Source organism: Sturnus vulgaris, chromosome 27, assembly GCF_052056855.1.
Source record: "Sturnus vulgaris isolate bStuVul1 chromosome 27, bStuVul1.hap1, whole genome shotgun sequence".
Classification (NCBI taxonomy): Eukaryota; Metazoa; Chordata; class Aves; order Passeriformes; family Sturnidae; genus Sturnus; species Sturnus vulgaris.
The window spans coordinates 2,389,601-2,412,009 of record NC_142269.1 but is presented as its reverse complement, the minus strand read 5'-3'; the positions used below and the strand labels follow the sequence as shown (position 1 = coordinate 2,412,009).

The following is a 22,409-nucleotide window of genomic DNA, read 5'->3' as shown; positions in this document are numbered from 1 at the left end:
AGTGCTCCAAATCGTGGCCAGTCTGGCCTTGGACACTTCCAGGGATCCAGGGACAGCCCCAGGTGCTCTGGGCAACCTGTGCCAGGGTCTCACCATCCTCACACGGAAGAATTTTTTTCCTAACATCTAATCTAAATCTCCCTTCTTTTAGTTGAAAGCTGTTCCCCTTGTCCTATCACTGTGTAAGAAGCCCCTTACCCCCTTTTTTTTGTAAACCTTTAGGCACTGGAAGGGGCTCTGAGGTCTCCTGGGAGCTTTTTCTTCTCCAGGCTGGACATCCCCAGCCCACCTGGGGTCCCTTGTCCTTGCCACCATTTCTCCCTTTGTTCCCTCAGGAGGATTCACTCTGCTTGGCCTTTCTGTTCCCACCTGTATCACTTGCCAAGTGGCTTTCTTTCCTGACCCCATCCCTACTCACCTGATGCAGACATCCCATAATGGCCCAAGGCAGCAGCTCCCTTTTGCTGTGTCCAGCTGTCTTGGTTTGAAAGACAGGTGTCTGTCAAGAAAGGCAGGAGCCTCTTTTTTAAAATGGAGAATGTAAACCCCCTCCCTCCTAATTATTATAATTTTGAAATTAAGGGGCTCTCAGGCAAAGATATGGGAATAGGAACAACAGTTCTTTACTAGGGAAATTAAAATAGAAATACAGTATTACAGAGAACAAACCCAAAAACACTGACAGTCAGAATCCAAGCTGCCCCTGTCAGTCAGTCAGGGGTTGGTGCAGTGCCATTCCATGGTGGCTGCATCCTCCTGCAGTGACAGATGTGGTTCTGCTGGAGCAGGGCTCCTGCACAAGGTGCAGTTTTCCTCCAAAGGCCCGGTGGTTTTGTGGAAGGCTCTGGTTTTCCTCTGGAATCCAGTGAGAAAAGCCTGCCTTGGTGTTCCAAATCTCAGCTTTGATCTGGGTAGGAAAGGCTTGGCTCCTGCCCCTGGCTGGAGCATCTCCCAGTGGGATGATGTAATTTAATCAGTCATTCAGTGAGACTCAATGGCCCATTAACAGACAATATCTTCCTGGAGGAAGGATGGGCTGTGGAAAAGATAAAGAACACTGCCTCAGCTGGTTTTTACACCTGGCCCATTAGCAGAGGATAACTCCCACAGAGATCAGGATCACTGTCCCATCCAGCCTCAACAGATGGTGATAGAATCCATACTTTTGGTCACATCCTGCATTGCAACCCAAGACACCAAGACGGCCAAGGGCTCTGACAATATTCCTGCCCTGTATTTTGCAACTCCAGGATAATTTCCAGTCCTGCTGGGCTTTAATTTCTACAGCCCCTTTCAGAACGTTGATGGGACTCTGATCCTGTATCCCCTGTCCCCCTTCCTTTCTCTTGGCCCTTCCCCTTCCTAAGCCAAGGCACAAAGATACCCAAGAGTGGTGGAACAGGATCCCAACGATGCCTGGGGGGGAAGGAGGGAAACTCCATGCCAGGAATCCCCCGGGGCTGGTGCAGGGAGCACTCAGGGGGCTGGGGAGGGAAGGGCTCCATCACCCACAGGCCTTGGGGACAGAAAGTGGGGCAGGAGCAGGGAGCTGACAGAGCTTTTCCTTTACACGGGGCTGAGGAACCACAACACCTTCACCTGTTACATCCCGGGAAGAAACATTTTCCTCCTCAGCTGAGGCTTCCAGCCCTGGGCAGTGTTACCATGTGCTGCCTGCTGCACTAAAGGAGGTTGATTTTTAACACATCCCCTTGTGCTTGGACATTCCAGGGTTAACCTGAGGAACAGTGAGCAGGGAGAGGCAGACACAGAGCAGGCTTTGGGCCAAGTACAAACATCCTCTGGTACTTACCCACACTCTTCCTTCTAAATTAATTCTGTCCCACCCAACCATTATCTCTTATCACTCATTATCTCCCCCTCTATTCTGCACACACCTTACTCCTTTTCACTGGTTTTAAGTGCTCAAATACTGACTGGTTTAGTCTTTGTTTAAAAATGTTTCCCTCTCAGATTTAACCCCAGCCAGCAACTGAACATCACAGCTCACTGCTCCCCACGCAGGCAGATGGAGGAATCGGGAAAAAAAAGGAAAACTTGCAGGTTGAGATAAGAACAGTTTAATAATTGAAACAAAGTTAGCTATAATTAATAATAATAAAAAAAATACTGAGGGAGGGAGAGAGGGGGAGACATAAAACCCAAGACAGACAAGTGCTGGCCACTACAGTTGTTCACCACCCTCTGACCCGTCCCAGCCCATCATTCCCAGTTGATACACTCGGAGTGACTCTCTGTGGTGTGGAAAATCCCTTTGGCCTGTTCAGGTCACCTGTCCTGGCCCTGCTCCCTCCCAGCTTCTTGAGCCTCTGCTCACTGGCAGAGCCTGGGAAACTGAGAAGTCCTTGATTTAGAGTAAACACAAACCATTGCTGTGTTATCAACATTATTCCCATACTAATTCCCAAACACAGCCCTGGGAACAGCTGCTGGGGAGAAAATTAACTCAACCCCAGGTGAAACCAGGACATAAAACATAAAACCTTTCCTGGATTTCTTCCACATGCTTAATCACACTCAAACCCACTCCTGAAACATCAGTCTCATCTCCAGCTGCTGCTCACAGTATCAAAGCCCCTCAGGGCCCACCCTGGACAGGACCTAGTGCAGCCCCATCCCAGCAGTGCCACGGGCTGGCCCCACTTCTGCAGCAAGTTCAAACTCACAGCACTGACAACTTTCTGCATTCCTTGCTCGGTATTTTCTGATTTAATAAGTGTTTTGTAGCTGTGGGGAATGGAATTACTTCAAAACAGAATTTAAGAGCAAGAGCAAGATAATCCAAGCCCTTGATCTCACATTTTAAATCTACTATCTCTTTATCAACTTTATCAGCCACATTTTGCCCTCCAAGTTCTTCCTTCACTTCTCTTAATTAGAAGCCCCTCACCTGCATCACTGGCAGGGAGCGAGGGAGGAAGGTCTGGTCCCTGTCAGGGGCAGTGGGCAGAGCACAGCAAGGGCCTGGATGTGCCCCCAGCTGCCCCCACTCCTGTTCCATCACCCACCCATGTCCAGCTCCCTTGCACCACAAGCTCTGGGGCTGTCCCAGCCTGGCACATCCCCCCAGGCTGACCAGGGTCAGGAAAATTAATCCACAAACACCAGAGGTTTATGTCCAAAAAGGAGACAGAGGAGTCCTTTTTGCTTTATTCGAATAAAGGGAGAGGCCATGGGACATTCCCCTGGGATCTCTCCAATTTTTGGAGGACACAGCCTCTCCCTTTTTATCCCAATTTCCCACCCACATTTCCCTCTTTCCCATTGGCTGAGGTACTTGAGAAGTACAGACTTCCCGGAACGCCTGATACCTGAAATTCCCATCTAATGTATAACCCTCCCTTCTAATTTTTAATTCTTATAGAATTCATAGTTTTTCCCCGTTGCTTCTTTCATCTTTCGATATCCAATTTCATTTATCAGCAGCCCTACAGTTTGTTTGTAAAGGCATATATCTCTTTCCATTCATCAATCAGTGGAATCCATCCCATTGTTTATCTCTCAGTGGTAGTCTTACCAGCAGATCCACGGCTTGTTTGTAAAGACAAATCCAACATTTCCTCTCACCTCAGTGAGGTCCAGCACAGCCAGCCCAGGCTCCTTCTCTTTCCAATCCCAGGGCAGTGGGACCCATTTCCTACTGTGACCCAAATGGGAGCCCCCCTCCCCTGCAGACCCCTCCTCCACCCACAGTGAACCAGGATCAGTCCTGGAACTGGTCCTGCTTGTTTATTTTGGCCCCGACATCTAAGGTAAAAAATAAACAATGTCATTTTGGTTGAAAAAAATCTTTATTCACAGAACATCACATGAATCATGTCCCACCCTTGCTCCTTTATGTATAAAATACTGGTAAAAAGTTTATTCCAGAGGCAACTGAATTCCCAGAGTCCCCTCCTGAGAGAGCAGCTCAGCCCAGAGCTGGAACTCGTGCCACAGTTTGGAAGCAGAAGTGAGGTGTTCAGTGAGGAAGGAAACTCCACCAAGCTACAGCAGCAAAGCCTCCAGGGCTCCAGCTCCAGCTCATTTCCTTCAGCAGGGCCCACAATCCCACCAGGGCTCCAGCTCATGTCCCACTGCATCCCAAGGGGAGATGTGGGGCTTGAAGGAACCACCCGTGTCCCTGCCATGTCCCACTGCAATGGAGGATTTTGGGTTCACACAAACCACCTGAAATGCCCTTGGAAATTCCTCTGGACTTTGCAGGCACTACAAACATGTCTGATGTCCCCAAATCCAGTTCCTTCAAGCCCCAGGTGTCACCTTTGGATGCCATGGGTAGCAAGGACACTTGGCTCACCAAGGGGAAATCAGCCTGTGCAGGGACAAGGAGACTCCAGAAGACAAAATAAATCAACAGGAAAGCATCTATTAAAATGCCAAGCTAGGCTCAGAAACAGAAAAAGAATCCAGTTCCAAGTATCTTATGGCTCTACCACAGCCCAAAAGGAAAGAGTCCCACCTTGGTGTAAGACAAGCCCTGCTACACCAGGTCACAACTGCAGAAACTTTAAACAATGAGAGCCTTAAACCCTAAACCCCAACACTGTAAAATCCAGTGGAATTGGATCAGTTCATCAGAACTGAGATTTGCCAGGGACCCCTTGCAAGTGCTTGGCTGCCCTCTCTAGGGCTGAATCCATCAGATTTCATATCCAAACTAAATTTCAGGCAAATTTGTATTTATGATTTCTATTACACAGCAAGACAGATGCTCCATCACTGCAGATTCCCTCTTTTCTTTTTAATTCCTTACTCCCTTGGGCTCAAATGAAAACCAGTTTTCGTGTTTGCTGTGCTACAGTATTTCCTTGGAAAACCTGGACAAATGGGGAACTCCAAGAGCAGGAAACACTTCAGAAGTAGCAAGCACATGGAGAAGCCCATGAACAGGGGCCATGATCATTCCAGGTGTCTGGCTGGGCCCTACCCCAGCTCTGGTCACCAGCATGGCTCTGTTTCATGGCCCATATTCCCTCAAATTCCTTCTAAAACTTTTTCAGTTATTAAACCTTTCTCCCAGTTTGCAACAGGCCAGATAATGAAAGCAAAGCTCAGTGCAGTGAGGACAGAATGTAGAACTTGTGATTAGTTACTAACCCAGAGACCCACAACCATTCCAGACAGGAAACAGGGAAGGAATTGCCAGCATGAGGCTACATCAGCTGGATATGACACATCTGTGCCACTGTCACACATGGGGATGGGAATGGATCTGCAGGGTGATTGAAATGGATGATGCCCAAAATCCCAGGATGGCCCCTCTATCACACCCCCAGGCTGCAGGGGAAGCAGAGCTGGACTGAGATTAGGATCTCACAGCTCCAGTGTTTCACTGGGACAGGGAACGACCCCAAGGGGACGAGTGTGAGCCAGCAGCACCCCCAGGAGGTGACACCTGAGTGTCCTTCACAGTAACTCCCCAGTGCACAGGGGACCACGGGAAATGCCCTTCCCAAGGATGGGGACATCACCAGCCCAAGGCACAGACTTGAGGAAACTCTCCTGAGTTGATTTTCAGTGCCAGGCCTATTGTGCTGATCCCACTGTTCCTCTTGTGTGCGGAACCTGCTCCAGCTCTGTGAACAATCCCACACCTCCAGGGAGCACAGGGGTCTCACCTGCTCCATCCACTCAAAAGTTCCAGCTCCAGAACCCCAAACCCAGCCAGCAGCTCAGGAAATGAACACAGTTCCCCAAACCTCTGTGCTCCAGCATTAGAAATGTCAGTCTTGGAGGCTGGATTTGGCAGGAGGCCCAGGGAGATGCCACAGGTCTGATGTGCATCCCAGTGGAAGCAGGAGGAATGTGGCACTGAGCATCCCCTGGGAAGCAGCAGGGCAGAGAGCGGTACCAGAACATTCCTCAGATGAGCAGAGCAGCATTTCAGCCTAAACCAGGGAGATCTGTGCTGGGTAATACTGTGTGTGAAGTTAACTGAGGTTATAACCGTGTTCTAAGACTCTTCCCCCACAAATCCTCCTCCTCCAAGCAAATGGAACCACAGATGGGAGCCCTTCACTTCCCAACTCTTTTTGCACACTCAGTCCCACAGGCTGAGTTCAGGCCAATGAACACTGTGAAATTCTCTGTGCCATTCTTGCACTGCAAAATGCAGGGCTCAGGTGGGTGCTGGCCAGCACAGCAAAGATCGCTGCATCCTGGGCGGTGCCTTTGCATCCTCCCATCCCTGTGTGCCCAAAGGGACACGCTTGCCTTGCTACAGCTGGGCACAATGTTCACTTCTGCTTCCTATTAACCAGACCATTAGACCCGCAGGCTTGAGGGGAGAGCAGTAAAGGCCAGGGGTTACTTTCACAGGGCCATTCTCAAGCACAAGTGTCCCCACACAGATCCATTTCCCGACGTGCTTTCCATGTGACACTGGCCGAGTGGGATTTGTAAACTCTGAAGTCCACGGGAAGGGCTCATCCAAAGCAGCACCCAGAGGACAGTCAGTCCTGGAGACAGTCCTCTTGCAGGCCAGCAGCTCATGTCAGGTACTGCACAACAAGGAACATGATGAGGCAGGTCAGGGCCATCCCCCCCAGCATGAGGAACTTGTCCTGGAAGGCGCGCTTCTCGATCAGCCGCATCACCGTGTTGGACAGGCCCAGCATGTTGGCAACGTCCAGGATCTTCTTGTGAGTGCCCTGAGGACAACAACACACCAAAGACACAGTCACCCTCATGCTCTGAGCCTTCCTATTCCACAGTCCAAGAGTATTTCATCATGGGTGAGGAGTGATGGATTCTAATCCATGGAACTTCTCTCAGCCAACCATCCCTACCATTCTACAGGAGGTGGCCACAGGACCCTGGAAACAACTGCAAGCTAATTAATTCATACACATGAACAGGAACATGGTTAAAAGACACAAAACAATCTGTCTGGACAGAGACAAGATAAAAAAATGTCTCAGAAAAATGCATTCCTTAGGGAGGAGTGAGAGTTCTCCTGGTCCTGTTCCAGTCACAGTCTAAAAAGAGCTCTGACCAGCCAAGGTTTTGTGCAGAGTTCCCCTTGCTGAAGTACAGTTCATACCAACAGAGACTGAGAAGGTCCAGACACTTGCAAGATAAATAGCAGAAAAAAGGCAGATAATTAATGCCATTTCCTGAAATCCTTCCACAGAAAAGCACAGGGTGCTGCAGGCAGGACACCTGGTATTATTAGGAATATGGATGCCACCATTACATCAGCAGCAGGGACACAACAGCAATCCTCCTGCCTTATTTCAGGGCAGTGGTTGGAGGAAACAGTGTGAAATACAGGCACAGAGACGTGCTCCAGGCACAGTCAGGGTGGGATACTGCCCTGAGTGGGGAGAAGGGGGAGGACTCAGGGCTGCAAAGTCCCGATGGCACAGGAGGTGAGAAGGAAAGCTGGAAACAGTGACCCCCCTATGGGCAGAGCACAGAGCCACAGCCAGACACTGGCCAGGACCCTCCTCACACCCCAGGAGGGGCCCTGCCACACCAGGCCCAATGGACAGTCCCTCACAGTGACACCCGGGCTATCCCTGACAGAACACCCCACTTCAGGATGCTCTAACACTGCATTCACCTCTGAGCCAGGTCAGCAGCACAGATCCCCACCACAGTGCTGAATTCCATGCTTTGACTTTGAAATAAAAACTTCAACCTCTCTTCTATAGTCCACATTATTTTTGGTCTTAAAAGAGTGAAAATTGGCAATTGTTTAGAGTATAAACTTGACTCAAGAAGCCAGGAAGGCTCCCCAAGGACAGAATTTAGACCAACTATTTAGACCCACATGCAGAAGTTTCTCAGTCCATAAAACACAAATTTGCAATACCTAACTACATCATCAGTGTCTTGTGTTCAAGGTAATTCAGGCCCTTCACTGAAGTCCGGCTGTGTCTCAGCCAGTCCTACATAATCCATTTTCCCCAGTTCCTACCCCTCCTATTAACCCTCTGCAGACTGCTCTCAGGCTCAGCACCTCCCTGTCTCTGCAGAATCCTTTCACAGTGCTTTAGAACAAAACCAAACCTTGCTGGGAGAACAGAAACCAAATATGAAGCTTTAAAATGAAAGCAAACAATAGAAAGGGAAAACTCTTCAATTCTTGCAGTCATGGAACAGTAGAATTGTACAACTGGATCAGTTAAAGTGACAATCTAGGAATATTTATTCCATACCTGTCTATTTATACCCAATATACACAAAGTTACAGAGAATGAAGCTATTAGTGTCCACAGGAGGGACAGGAGGGTGGGGAAGGGTCTGGAGGGGCTGTAGGAGGAGCAGCTGAAGTCAGTTTTTCACCTGGAGCAGAGGGGACTGAGGTCAGACCTCCCTGGGGGCTGCAGCTCTGGTCTCTGCTCTGTGACAGGGACAGAGGCCAGGAAAGAGCTGGAGCTGGGCCGGGGGAGGCTTAGGTTGGAAATCAGGAAAAGACTCTTCCTGCATTGGATGCTGGCACTGCCCAGGCTCCCCAGGGAATGGTCCCAGCCCCGAGGCTGCCAGAGCTCCAGGAGTGTTTGGACAGCGCTGCCAGGGATGCTCAGGGTGGGGTTGTTGGGGTGTCTGTGCAGGGCCAGGAGCTGGATCAATGATCCTTGAGAGGCCCTTCCAACAAGGGATGTTCCATGATTCCACATTAACCACATTAACCCATTTCTCTTTATAAGCTGTCTCTACATCAGCTGCTTCTGCCAGATGTTCTCAGGCAACAAAGTCTGTGTCAGTGTAACAAAAACTGAGTTAAGGGGAAAAGGAACATGAGCAGACATTTCTTCACCTGCCAGGGAGAAACAGCATCCCCCTGAACACCCAGGAACATGCCCTGAAAGCACAGACTGTGTGTATCAGCAGCCACAGACAGACACCCAGCAATTCCCTGATGCAGGGCTGGCCCAGAGCTCCCCTGCCTGGCAAAGGCTGGAGGAGAGCCAGGAGGCCCAGGGAGAGCCAGCAGGAAGCAGGCAGTCACTGCCAGCCTGCAAAAGCAGCCAGGACTGGTGCTACTACAGGGAACAGCATTTCCTCATCCCTGCAGGGCACCAGGTCCTGCCAGGGCTCCTCTGGAACTGCTGAGCTCTCCTGTGGTGGGATGCCCCTTCTTCTCAGGAACCCTCCAGAATCCATGTGTTTCATCCAGTCCCTCATGAGACATTCCTTTGGATCAGTGATTTCCCAGCCTGGAGAATCAACTGCAATTCCCTGTGTGCAGCACAGGGACACTGATGATTGGAAGCTCCAGGCCAATGTGATCAGCCACCAAAGCAACCCAGTGCTCAACATGGTGGACAAATGTCCACAATCCTCTCAGGGATGCAGGAACTTCAAGGAAGGTGCTCTTTCCACAAAGCATTCACAACCCTAATCTTCTCCCAGCACTAGTAATGAGTCCTTCCAGCCTTTTCCTCATGAGCTGGCAGCAGAACCCCTCCCTGTGCCCACCACTCCTGTGGCCAGACTACTCAGCAACACCATTCCTCTGCAATGAACACTGAACCACCCACTTGAGTTTTCTTCAAGGTTTTTCTAGGAATAGACCTTGTCTTAAAACAAATCCATACTCACCAGGTCATGAACAAGTGACCTGAACCAGAAGCTAAACCTCATCTTGGAAAAAACTCAGCTTCAAGTTCTGCTTTAATGTCTCCATGTAAGATCTGTGGGTGCAGAGCCTGGTCACCAGACTAGGGAGCAGAGAAGGAGCTGCAGCCCTGCTTTGGACCCTGTGCAGGGTTCAGGGAACACCAGGCAGCCTGAAACCCTGGGGTCAGGACAGCAAAGTGCCCGAGCACACCCAGCTCAGCTCCCGAGTGCCAGTTGCAGTGCAGACCAGGCTTGCACTGCCTGCCACACCATGGAGCTGCAGGTGTGACACACCTGACCAAATCTGGGATTGATGTCATTAAAAATGCCTAAATCTGGCAAATATATCCCAAAACAAAGCAGTGTCTCAAAACTGAGAACAGCAGTTATCCCCATCAGAAGACGAATACAACAGACAGGCATCTCCCTACATTTTTCACAAGTCCAGTTTTTCCCCACATACTTCTTATTAAAAAGTTTTTTGCATCCTTGAGCTTTTCACTGAGAATTGACCATCATTTTGAGCAGTCTGTAAAATAAAAGACAAATATTTGCTATGAAGAGACATGCAGAAATGCAGCTGTTATCAGCAGGGAAGGAGAGATTGTTGAGGTGCACTACCTTTATTGCTAATCTTAATCACCAGTGCTCTCCACCAGCTTTGTGGCTGCTCTCAGTGATGCTCACCTGAACCAGTATCTCCCTGCCAGCCAGTTACTGCCCCTCCTGAACCTCAACAAAAAAACAACCACCAACCACAGAAAAACAAACACAGCATTCAGCACTCCAGATGCTGCCCCACGGGTGAGGACCAGCCAGCCCCAAGAGATCATGAAGGTATTACTAACAGGATGGTAAAATGCAAAGATTTCAAGTTGTTGAACTTTGGGCCTTTCCAGCATCCTCAGCTCGGAGCAATGTACTGAAACAACACATATATTGATTTTACTCAGCCTGGTCAGCATGAACACAGAAAAATGTGGGGACTTTCTGGTAAAAAATGATGCCCCCACCTTTAATGTGACTCTCTGGTCCCTCAGCCCCGCCAGGATGCTGGTGCCACTGCCAATAAGCTCATCCATGCCTCGGTGGGCACTCTGCAGGGATTCATTAAACTGCAAGGTTTCGTCGATCGGGATGGTGGTGTCAGAGTCCTGTGGGGAAAGCAGGGGCTCAGTTACCTGCTCACTCACAAACACAGCATGCACCAGCACACAGGGCCAAAACCCAGCACGACTGGGAGGACTGTGCTTACACTGTTTTTAAATAATGATTCGAAATACAACATTGATATTTGAGTGAAAAGTGTCATTTAGAGAAGATAAGGAGGAAGCCAAAAGGCAAAGCTGAGCAGCTGCTCAACTGCAATGAGATCTCAAGGATGAAAAGAGAAAAAGCAGAAAATTTTTATCATCTCAGTAGGAAAGGGTACTGCAGGAGAGAACATCAAAGCTAACAGAAGGTGTTTAACAAGGTGTTAAACACCAAGAAGGTGCTTAGTCATTGATCACTGCAAGTGAAAGACTTGTGGAAGATTTCACACATTTCTGAGCAACAAAAGGCCTGAAAAAATGTTTGGAGATGACATTCCAAACATTTACAAAATAGTGCAAAATAGTGCAAACAGACATGGGCCTGCTTCCCTGAGCTCTGGCTCACTCACCCAGGGCCCTACTTAAAAAAAATTAATAAAATTAATATTTTTCATGTTTTTTTCAGAAAAGATGCATTCACTCAGCTAGGAACTGGGAATCTTGAAGTGGAAATAACAAGGTAAAACTCTAGACTGCACAGGAGGGCAGGGATGGGATCACCCCTGTCTGCCAAAGGCCCCCAGGTCACTGTCCTCTGGACTCCACACCATTCAGAGAGGCAAGGAAATGGCTCCCCCATGGTTCAGAGCAGGAACTGGGGTGAGGGGAAGTGCTGGGAACACTGATCACCTGCTCCTGGTACTCAGAACAAGAACCAGCCCAAGGCAGAATTCACAGTGAAGGAATGGCACTCCATGTGCCAGCAGCTGCAGGTGACACACACACACAGCAGAATGGTAAAAACACCAAATGTTCATCTGAAAATGCCATGTACGACCCAAGGTGTGGTGTAGCCCTGCCTGGGCAGGGGTTCAGCTCCTTGTGGAGAAGGAAGAATCAGGGACAGAGCTCTCAGGGGCCCTGGATGAAGGGGCTGTGACAGAACACACAAACCTGGGCCCCTGTGAATGCAGCACCAAGGCTCACACAAGTGTCTGAGCAGAAGCACTTAGATTTCCATGTGAATGGCTCCTATTCCAGATATTTAACAGCCTTCATTCAAACCAGAAGATTTCATTTCTGTACAAGGGTTTTTTTATCCCCTATAAAGCAGCTATAAAAATAGAGCAGTAGATTTGTGAGCCCCCTCCCAAGGAGACAGGACAGCACCGAGCTCAGTTTTGCTGCCTGTGATTTTCTCCAGGCACAAGGAGAGGCTTTAAAGATAAAGAGCACTCTTAACTCTGAATTAAGCCAACTGTTCAGAACACTGCTACAGCTTCCAAAAGCTGTTCTGGATGTTCCAGTGATTTACTCACACACTCAGCTGACATCTCTGATAGAATAGGGGAGTATATGACTAGGAACTGTGGAAAACTGTAACCAAGACAGGCTGATAACTAATAAATAAATCATTATTTTCCTATTAAAGGATCATTTTAAGGCCACATTTTTGTTGTAAGGTAAAAAGAAATACAAAGTAACTGTATATTTTCTTTTCATCTACGATACCTTTCAACATCTGAACGAGAAAATAACTCATTTGCTCTATATTTTGCATCTGTAAGCTTGCTACTGCTCTTTAAAACTGCTCCACTCAAACAGCTTTTGCTTCTGAACAGCAAATTTTCCTGTAGGAAAACTTGTCCCTACTTGCAGGGAAACACCACAGTGTTAAAAATAACAAATTGCAGTGCTTCTTTCAAGCCTTGTTTATAATTTTGAAGTAGCCAGCAAAATACCAAACATTATCTTTATGGCAGTTTTTGAGAAATGCATCCAACTGCCAAAATTTCAGTTAATTAGGATTGCTCACATTCTTTCTTTCTTGCCTTGACAATGACTGAAAACACAGATAATAAATGTTAGGTAAGAAACCTCTAACAAAGAAGGGAAATAAAGAGAGAAATCCAACAAAAATTTTAAAATAGTATTAAAAAAAACAAAACAAACAAAACAAAAATATAACAAAAACCCCAATCCAAACAAAAACAAACAAAACTCCCCCCCCCAAAAAAAACAACCCCTAAGACTGACTTTACAGTTGCAGAAAAGTGCAATCTGAAAGAAGCCTACATTATACAGAGCAAAATTCCTCCAGGAATTTGCACTGGGGGGACTTCCCAATGGAGGAACTAACAAGAAGAGGTGGAACACATTCATGTTATTACAAAATCTGGACTCATTTCTAGGCAAAAAGCAAGGGCTTTGTCCCAGCTGTGTGATTTGTGTCTGGCTTCAGTGAAGTTTGCTGACACCTGCTGCCAGTGGGGAGTGTAGAAGTCAGGCTTTTCACAGATCTCAGGATTTGGCAGACATTTAACACAAATCCAAGTGAAATGTACACTTTGGTACCCACCTCACTGACCCTTTTACATTTGCTATATAAATCCAGGTGGAACTGCACTGGATAAAACAGGAGCAGCAGCTTCTGGAGCCTTTTCCTGCTGCCGTAAGAGCCCAGCTTTTCCTCACGAGAGCTGTACTTTATCCCCACATATTCTGATTGCTCTCTACCTTGCTGTCACTCAGAGCAGCTCGCAGCAGTGCTGCCTGCCTCCCCCTGCTGGGTGTGAGCTGCTGGAGCGCAGAGAGCCCCAGCAGGGATATTTACGTTGGTGGTGAAGGTGCGGGCCAGCAGCTCCTCGCGCTGCCGCTCCTGCTGCTCCCGCAGGTAGCGCCGGTGCTGGAAGTTCCTCAGGGCTGTCTGCAGGTGCTGCACATCGTATTTCAGCTGGTCCACTCGCCTGCAAAGAACCAGCAACACAAAACCACTCTGCTTTTCTGTATGAGCAAAGGAGCATCGCAAATTAACAGCCACGACTAACAAGGAATCATGGGTTCTACTTCTCTACAAGATGCAGGCTGAAATTCCACACCTACATCTTCCCTGTCTCATTTCTCTACTTCACAGGTGATTATTTCACAGGTGATTGTTCATTTTCATCAATTATTTAGCCTCCAGGCTAATGACAGAATGTGAAGCAGAACTCCTGAGCTGCCTTGGACATCCTATGCCATGGATTGTCTCTTCAGGTGTTATATAACTGTATCCATTCCTCATTTAACACAGATTTGGAAAGATAGTAGGATTTGTACAGGTTCTATTTTATGACCCTTTCCCTTCACATAAAAGATGATGCTTTCAACTTTCTTTAATTAGCATCATGTTCTGAACTTCGAGGTTTTATTAAAAGGAGCTCAAAAGTCAGTGGGCAATACAGGAGACACCTCAGACATCTCCACTGGGTTGGAACAAATCCTGTCCAGATCTCCACTGGCCCTGATGAAATGATTGATAAAATTTAATGTTTGATCACCAGACTATCCTGGTCTAGTGGAAGGTGTCTCTGCCCATGGCAAGGGTTGGAACTGATCTTTAAGGCCCCTTCCAACCCAAACCATTCCAGGATTCTACAAAGAAATCAATGACTATTTCAGATACTGGCCTCTTTCATTAATACAGGTGACATGAAACCCACCCCTACTTTCCACAAGGGCATTTTGGACCAAACATTAATAACTGAGTCACAGAATTAATTAAGAACAGCAAGTCCTGATGTCTGTGGTCCAACCTCCTGCTCAAACTATTGCTAGCTTTAGAAACCTCTTTATTTCAGTCACCAACAGCCTGGAAAATGGCCTAGAGAAAAATGACACTGAATGAAGGAATTTTACTCTCTACCTCCACAAATGCCATTAAAAGAAAGTGACAGAGAGAGCATCCAAGTGCATGTTGTGCTCATCTGAGAACAGAGCCATGAATGCAGCTGCATCACCAGTCTGGGCTTGATGATCTTTGAGGCCTTTTCCAACTTTAATGATTCTCATGATCCTGGGGTTAAATGCAGGAAAGTGATTTTGCCTCTGTGCCTCAATTTTGCTACTGTAGAGGACAGAGATCAGTTATGCAAAATATAAAGATTTCACACAAATCAAAAGGCCAAGTGCTTCAATAAATTTAATTAAAACAATTACAAAGACTACCCTGCACAATCACAGCAGAGCAGTGAACTCACAGTTTGGCACTCTGCCTCTTGTTGGGAGGTTCTTTGCTGGACAGGATTTCCAGACGTTCCAAGTTGCTGAATATGTTGTCTATTCTTGCCTGAATCTCATTTTCTACCACTGCAAGGAAATAAAAACAGGGTTTGATTTGAATTAGACAACTGCAATCTGATGAAGGCAAATGCTCAAAAGCATTCAAAGCAGTATGTAAAACATGATAGATGCAAATCTTTACTGGATGAAAATAGTTAGGTAACTGAGAACTATAAATATAATGAAATGTCACTTCTCTACCTCAGTAATTTGACACTCTCACCTTTCCCCCCTCCTCTGAGAAGGCAGCTAGGAAAGCCCCTGCTCATTCCATCCATCTGAGCCTCTTTCCCCATCAGCTAGCTCCATGAATTAGGATTTCAAGCCCCCACATTCACCCTGCAGCCCCCTCCTGCTCCCTCAGCAGGATTTGCTGTCACAAGAACACAGAGAAGCATCATCAACCACCTGCCAACTACTGCACATATCAGGACTTTCCAGAAAACAACTCAGCAGCAGCCAGGGAAGCAGAGAGCACACACAGCCTTGTCGTTGCCCTGGCTCTCACAGAGCCAGAGTGACTGACTCACATCCAGAGACAAATCTATCAAATTGTCCTAATCCATCTCTCCATCAATTACTGCAGCTGAACTCAACACAGGGGAGCTGACAGACAGTTACAGCAACTTCTGTCAGGCCAAACTACACCACTACACATTTTTCTGAGCAAGAAGGGACTATTTGCTCAAAGTTGGAAAAGGCAAACTGCAAGTTTCATTTTCTAGCCCCTATTCCTGCTCTTCAACCATGGATAATCCTGTTTTCCATAAATTCTGAAATACACACTAGTATCTTTATATAGGGAGAAATACAGATCTCTTTATAGAGAGGAAATACATATCTTTATTCATCCATTAACTATGTAAACTGATGAAGTGACTATAAACTATGTAAACTACAACCCTATCTCTTGAAATGGTCTCAAGCAATAGAAGCAAAATGGCAAGTTTTACTAATTTTCAGGACTTTCAAAATCACCCCCAACAAACAGCAGCCTGGGAAGTCTGGCATTGTAGAAGGAGTAGCATAACCACCACAAAAACCACAATCAGAATTAGTAAGTTGTTATTTTTTGATATCACAGCCCTTCCTAGAGCCCAGTCATGCTTCACCAATGTGTTTAAGTAAGAGAAGTCAGTGAACATGTGCAGAAATGCATCCAGTCAATGCAGTATCCTTTCACATCAAAGTTCCTGATGAAACCCATTATTAGTGACTCATGCAGGAATTAAGGGTTCAAACACAGGTCCAAAATACATCTGCCAATTCTGCACTGGGGTAAAAAGTCCTGCCACACATATCAGAGCATCTCATTATTACAGTCATTTATGAACACAGGGTTATAGTCCAAATTGACTGAGGCAATTTCAGACCTAATGGTTCTACACACTTCCCCTAGTAGGTGGAATGACAGGTTCTGACTGATGCAGCAGGAATGGCAGGAGCATCCTGCTTAAGTTCCTGCACACAAAATCCCAGCGTTTTCCCCAAAACTGCACTGAGCATCTTTAGGGGAAAGCTGCCAGCTGGTGGATGCTCAGGGAGTAACCACAGAGCAGGGCAGGCACAGTCACATCTCTCAGCTTTGTGAGCTCCTCACAAACCAGCCCAGGGATGTTCCCAGCCTGCAGTTCTGTCCACACCAAGGCGTTCATTCATTCAAGGTGTTCAAAAACCTCCATGAGTGCATCAATGTGGAGGTTTTTAATCTGTTTGTGCTAAAGGCCTGCACAGACACCCTGACCATGAGTTCCAAAATCTAACAGCACCAAAAATCTGGCATTCTAGCATGACATTAAAGCATCCACAGCCAGCACTGTCAGTTAGAGAACTGTAACAGGAAGATGAAGCAAATTCTTGTCCTGTCTTTTCTGCTCTGTCCTCATACAAAGCATCTGTCAAGATGGTCATGGGAGTGGCTTAATATACTTTAATTTATCTAAAGGTTTTAATTTGATTTCTGCATTCTGATCTCTCTTTTACACACTCCAACAAACATCACCTTATTGAAGTTAAACAGCAATACAATTTCAATGCATTCTGAATTGGTGATGTGTCACAGCAGCTGATCACAATGACTCTGGAGTTAAATTTGTTCCAATAATGACTGTAAATTTAATGAGCAGGCATACAAAGTTAAAGATGCAAACTAAATAAACCTCCCTCCCTTCACTCATTACTTACAGTGCACTGACTCTTTGTCTGAAGTCTCCAGGTGTCCCATGTAAGACTGGACCTCATGGACCTGCCTGTCAGGAGATGAAAATGAACAGAAAAGTCAGTTAACAGCCATAAAATCATTTCCAGCACCTCACTTTTCAGCTTGTTTTACTGGAATGCACTTTTTAGAACAGCACAGGAATCAGCAACACACTGTCAGAGCAGACAGCCCATCCCTGACCACCAGCCCAGGTCCTCAGCAGGAAGCAAGCTGTGCTCTCACCTCATATGCACCTACAAAGTAACTTTATTTAAAAACAGAAATCGAGGTGAAGATAATGAAAAACACATGAAACAGCTGTTCAGCTTGGTCTGGAGATGACAGAGGGGAGACACCCAAGAGGACAAGGTGAATAAGGAATGATTTTCACTGTCTCACAACATGTGAATTCACAGGCATCAAGTGAAATTGAAAGCTTGTAATTATAAGAAAAAATTACTGTAGCTAGACAAGCAGTGGCATAGGAAAACAAAGTTAAAATAAATATCGATTGTTGTTAAATTATTCTGGAACTAGATGGGCTTTAAAGTCCTTCCAACCTGCACCATTTAATGATCACAAAATAAGGCACTACAGAAATGGGAACAACACATCAGTCCCCATATCCATAAGAGCTGCTGTTACATTCCTGCATTTCCAGATCTCCAGCAGGATGTCCTGCTCTTCCCTTCAGGGTCACTCTGTATCATTAGTTAATGACACAGAAATGATGATTCCATACAAGATTCAATTCAAGTCTCTTACCACCCCACCACCCTTAACGGAGCCCCACAAAGATGCAAAATACCATGGAAATTTGAAATATTGGTTAACAGTGTCCTTTGGCCCCTTTCCCGTGAGTTATTCCATAGGGATTAGCAACAGAACTGCGAGAATTTTTGCCTTATTGTGCAATTCCCACACCACTCCTCCCTCTCCAGACTGGCATAATCTGTGAAATATGAGATTTATCCTCAAAGAGCGACACACCTCCAGTGGTGGTTTAAACTGCGGCAGCCAGACCCCTCAAAAACCCTGCTGCAAAAATCCATATAAACGGGCGTGCTTTAAATAAACCAATAAACGGGAATCACCGGTGCCGGTGCCCCGGGCCGGCCGAGCCCTCGGGGCTGACGTGGCACACACGGCCCGGGGTTCTGCTCCCCCCGGGGCCCCGCTCCGGGATGGATTTTATGGGAAACGCTTTTAAAGGGCGCTGAGACCTGTGGGGTGTCGGTCCTGGGCTCCCACACACCCGGCCCGGCCCGGCCCGAGCTCCTCCCAGAGCCGGCCTCACACACTGGGCTTGCGGGTCACCCTCCACCCTTCAGCAACTGCTGGTGTGGGGGTACAGCCCCTCACACACCCCTCAATCCCTCAAAATTTGCTGCTGTGCTGGTACAGCCCCTCACACACCGCAGATCCCTCACGCACTCGCTGGTTTGCTGGTACAGCCCTTCACACACCCCTCAACCCCTCACAAACTTGTCGGTGTGCTGGTACAGCCCCTCAGAACCCTCAATCCCTCACGCACTTGTTGGTGTGACGGTACAACCCCTCACACCCTTCAACCCTTCATGCACTTGTTGGTTTGCTAGTACAGCCCTTCAGAACCCCTCCCACACCCCCAGATCCCTCACGCACTTGTTGGTTTGCTGGTACAGCCCCTCCATCCCGCACCGGCTCCGCTCCGCACACGTCGCCTCCCGCCACTTCCGGCCCCGCCGCTTCCGCTTCCGCCTCTCCCGGGCCGCGGTCCCGCCCCTGCGCCCCGCGCGGCCGCCAGGGGGCGCTGCAGGACCGGCGTGGCGGGCGCGGGGCGGGGCCGGGAGGGGCCGTGAGGGGCCGGGCTCGGGCGGCGCTTCCCTCACCCATCGTTCATGGCTGTCTCGTCGGAAATAGCGGCTGCAGCCTCCCGGCACGGGCAGCGGAAACGGTGTCAGCTGTGACAGCCGCCTGGGCTCGCGGAACTGCGTCCCCAGCACGGGAGTATGGAATGGATTTATGGTACAGCGCCACTGCGCCCTGCCGTTGGCAGGGACACCTTCCACTGTCCCAGGCTGCTCCAGCCCTGCTCAGCCTGGCCTTGGACACTGCCAGGGATCCAGGGGCAGCCACTGCTGCTCGGGGCACCCTGTGCCAGGGAACAATTTCTCCTCAGTATCCCATCCATCCCTGCCCCCTGGCAGTGGGAACCATTCCCTGTGTCCTGTCCCTCCATCCATTGTCCCCAGTCCCTCTCCAGCTCTCCTGGAGCCCCTTTAGGCCTTGCAAGGGGCTCTGAGCTCTCCCTGGAGCTTCTTCTCTCCAGGTGAGCACCCCCAGCTCTCCCAGCCTGGCCCCAGAGCAGAGGGGCTCCAGCCTTGGAGCAGCTCCACATGCTTCAGGAGGGGCTGCACACAGCTCTGCAGGTGGGACCTCCAGAGGCCAGGTCACCTCTAGGAGTCCAGGTGACCAACACCTGCAGATGCAGATCCTGAGCTGCATCCTGAGCTGGTTTGACATCCAGGGGATAATCTCTTGCCAGAGGCCAGGCTGGCTGCGTGGCAGGGCAGGGCAGACTAAGTTTGATGCATCATCTGAGGCACAAGAGATGGACCCACAGGGACAGAATCTCTCATTAATTAAAGATGTGTTGTTGTTTTCCTCTTTTAAATCTGTGTGGTGCTCAGGGATGTGTTCTCCTGTGACAAGGCTGCATTCTTGAGGTGCTCCTTCCTCGGAGGATGAACCCTACATCCAGGCATTCCTCCTAAAACAGCTTTTCCTGCTCTTTCATCCTCATCACACCTGTTCTGCACTGTTGCTGTCCCATTCAGTGTTTCAATGCCAGGGAACTGCCTGCACTTCACAGGTTTGTTCACACAGGATCACGGTCAGTTTAGAGTGTCCACCCTGCAAATAGTTTTACTTTCTTAATAATCCTGTTTTTTCTCCATGCTTAGAGATACACTCCAGCAGGATGTCACCCGTTCATGGTGGAGCTGCAGGTTCCTGCCCTACCTCACAGAGCTTTGCTCTGGGGCTGGATGAGAGACTGGTTTTCACTTTACTCTTCATTGTTTGGACCAGATAATCCACCACAGGTGAAGCTACAACTCTTCCTTGTATGTACTGGGCTACAACATCCAATGTCTTTATGGTCAGAGTCTGCTGGGCCATATGAATTCCTGTCACCTTTTACTTCATGGGAAAAGCAAGGAGAAGGTGAATTATAAAAAAACCCAACGTGGTGGGGAGGTATAGCCCAGTTAGTCAGGGCAGCAGGACATCAGAGGCACAGCTACAAACACTGATTGATTAAAAACCTCAAATTAGGACCATAACTCTGTCTGGTCACTGTGGTTTAAAGAAAAATCTAACAACATGCCAACAAATCTAACATCATGCTAATAAGAGCTTGATTGGGAAAATTAGAAAGGCTTGTATTCTGTAAAGCATTAAACTCTATACCACAAGATCAATAATTTAAAAGTCTGTAGCCTCTGTTCTCATGGTCCAGACGAGCACTCAGCTCTCTCCTGCTCCACTGTTTCTTCCCTCTGTTTAATGTTGCCATTTTATACTTGTTCCTCAGGCTTTAAATTCCCCGCAATGTTGAGCTGATTCTCAACCTTTTCTGGGTTTGTGCTGCCCTTCCCACTTATGGTGTGAAGGGAAACCTGCTTATCAACAAGAGTAATGTCTTAAACTGGGTCCATCCAGATAAAACACTCTAATACTATTGAATAAAATACACTGATTTAAATCCTAAACTTCCTTCAGCAACCTCAGCCTTGTCCTGCACTTGACCTAGGCAAAACCAAAATAACTGTACAGCAAAAATTCAGGCTACTGAAGGCTGACAAATGTTGGAGGAAAAGTGAGAAATTATTTTCAGAGGTGGGGAAGCTGAAGGCAGAGACCTCCTGATGTGAGAGTAGGCAAATTGGGAAACCCGGAGGCTGGAACAGTCTCCGAAGTGTTGGGTTTTTTCTGTTGTTGCTCATTTGCAGTTCAGGGTGAGCACCTGAAGAATGCAGCCTTGTCACAGGAGAACACATCCCTGAGCACCACAGAGATATAAAAGAAGGAAACAACAACACATCTTTAATTAATGAGAGATTCTGTCCCTGTGGGTCCATCTCTTGTGCCTCAGATGATGCATCAAACTTAGTCTGCCCTGCCCTGCCACGAAGCCAGCCTGGCCTCTGGCAAGAGATTATCCCCTGGATGTCAAACAGCAACTCGAGCCCCAGAAATCACATCAGCCCAAGGATAAACAGCATATCAACAAAACCATTAACTGCAGCAGTAACAAACACATTCACTCCCCATCCTTTGCTCCCCCTTCCCTGAGCCATTAGATCCATTTTCAAACACTTCTGGAAATAGGTTGAATAGAAATAGACCCTGGGATTCCCTCCTGGCCAAGGCTGTGAGAGGTATCACAGGAGTCCTGATGAAATGGCAAGCACTGAAATACAAGAACAGATTTCTGTTCTTTTGTGAAGAAATTGATTTTTGCCAGAAACAACATGCTGCAACCCAGTGTCTATTCTTGTTAGACTTCAAGTCCTTCCAGGAGGAGTCCTTCAGCAAATTGGCTCATTTAGACACAACAGCCAGGAGCATAGAGAGGAAAAAAAGGGTTTTGTTCAAGGAAAGCCTCTGTATTGTAAACAGGATAAAAGGGGATGGAGAGAGTCACTTATCACTGTCTCTCATGTCCCCAGGTCATTCCTGTGTAGCATGTACTGGAGAAAAAGGATTTCGTATTCCCTGCTCTCCCAGAAACCCGACTGGGGGATTTTCTCTACCGCACAATCAGCTGACCCCATGTGCATTCAGCAGCAGCTTTCAAACCCCATTGCTGCTCCCCATTGCCCTCCTGTGCCTTGTGAAGCACCCAAGGGAGAGCTGGATCCTCAAAGGGTCTCCTTTGCTGTGCCTGCACCAGCCCGTGTCCCCCTCACAGCCATGGCACCTGGGCTTCACTCCAAAACCACTGATGCTCTGTCTCATATCAGACCCCAGTAAAGCGTCTCTCCTGTTTCTCTGAGTGTGCTTCCATCAGGCACGGAAACTCTGCCCCCTCCCTCTCTCTCTCCTCCCTCCCTCTCGTTTTGGGGCACTCTTAGCCTGCTTTGCTGATACAAATAACTGTGGCTTTCAAAACAAAGGAGTGCCGAACCCCAGGGCATTCCGCCCGGGAGAGACGTGTGGATGAGTGCTTGATGGAGACTCCTGTGAGTCCAGCTGCAGGCCATGGGCTGCATGTCCCA

At 48.0% G+C, this 22,409-nt stretch overlaps 1 protein-coding gene and 1 long non-coding RNA gene across 3 annotated transcripts; one reads left to right on the top strand and one right to left on the bottom strand.

Moving 5' to 3' along the window:
• Positions 1-3,793: 3,793 nt before the first annotated feature.
• GOSR2 (golgi SNAP receptor complex member 2) lies at positions 3,794-18,868 on the bottom strand. 2 transcript variants are annotated; one of them, XM_014884831.2, is made up of 6 exons: positions 18,790-18,868; positions 17,130-17,194; positions 14,864-14,972; positions 13,459-13,591; positions 10,605-10,745; positions 3,794-6,674 (listed from the first exon to the last, which is right to left on the bottom strand). In XM_014884831.2, the coding sequence occupies exons 1-6, from the start codon at positions 18,816-18,818 to the stop codon at positions 6,513-6,515; spliced, it is 639 nt and encodes a 212-aa protein (XP_014740317.1). In that variant the 5' UTR covers positions 18,819-18,868; the 3' UTR covers positions 3,794-6,512. The 2 variants fall into 2 exon arrangements, with proteins under 2 accessions (XP_014740317.1, XP_014740318.1); XM_014884832.2 differs by lacking the exon at positions 10,605-10,745.
• Positions 18,869-19,010: 142 nt separating this feature from the next.
• Positions 19,011-20,612, top strand: LOC148221040 (uncharacterized). The gene is made up of 3 exons (XR_015808561.1): positions 19,011-19,152; positions 19,818-19,999; positions 20,091-20,612. It is a non-coding gene; the product is annotated as an uncharacterized LOC148221040 (long non-coding RNA).
• The last annotated feature ends 1,797 nt before the right edge of the window (positions 20,613-22,409 follow it).

Coding starts and splice junctions, on each gene's coding strand:
- GOSR2 (XM_014884831.2), bottom strand. CDS start 18,818: ATGGAGGGGCTGTACCAGCAAACCAACAA. Junction 14,973..17,129: donor AGACAAAGAGTCAGTGCACT/GTAAGTAATGAG, acceptor ATTTCCTTGCAG/TGGTAGAAAATGAGATTCAG. Junction 6,675..10,604: donor ACCAGAGAGTCACATTAAAG/GTGGGGGCATCA, acceptor TGTTGTCCTCAG/GGCACTCACAAGAAGATCCT.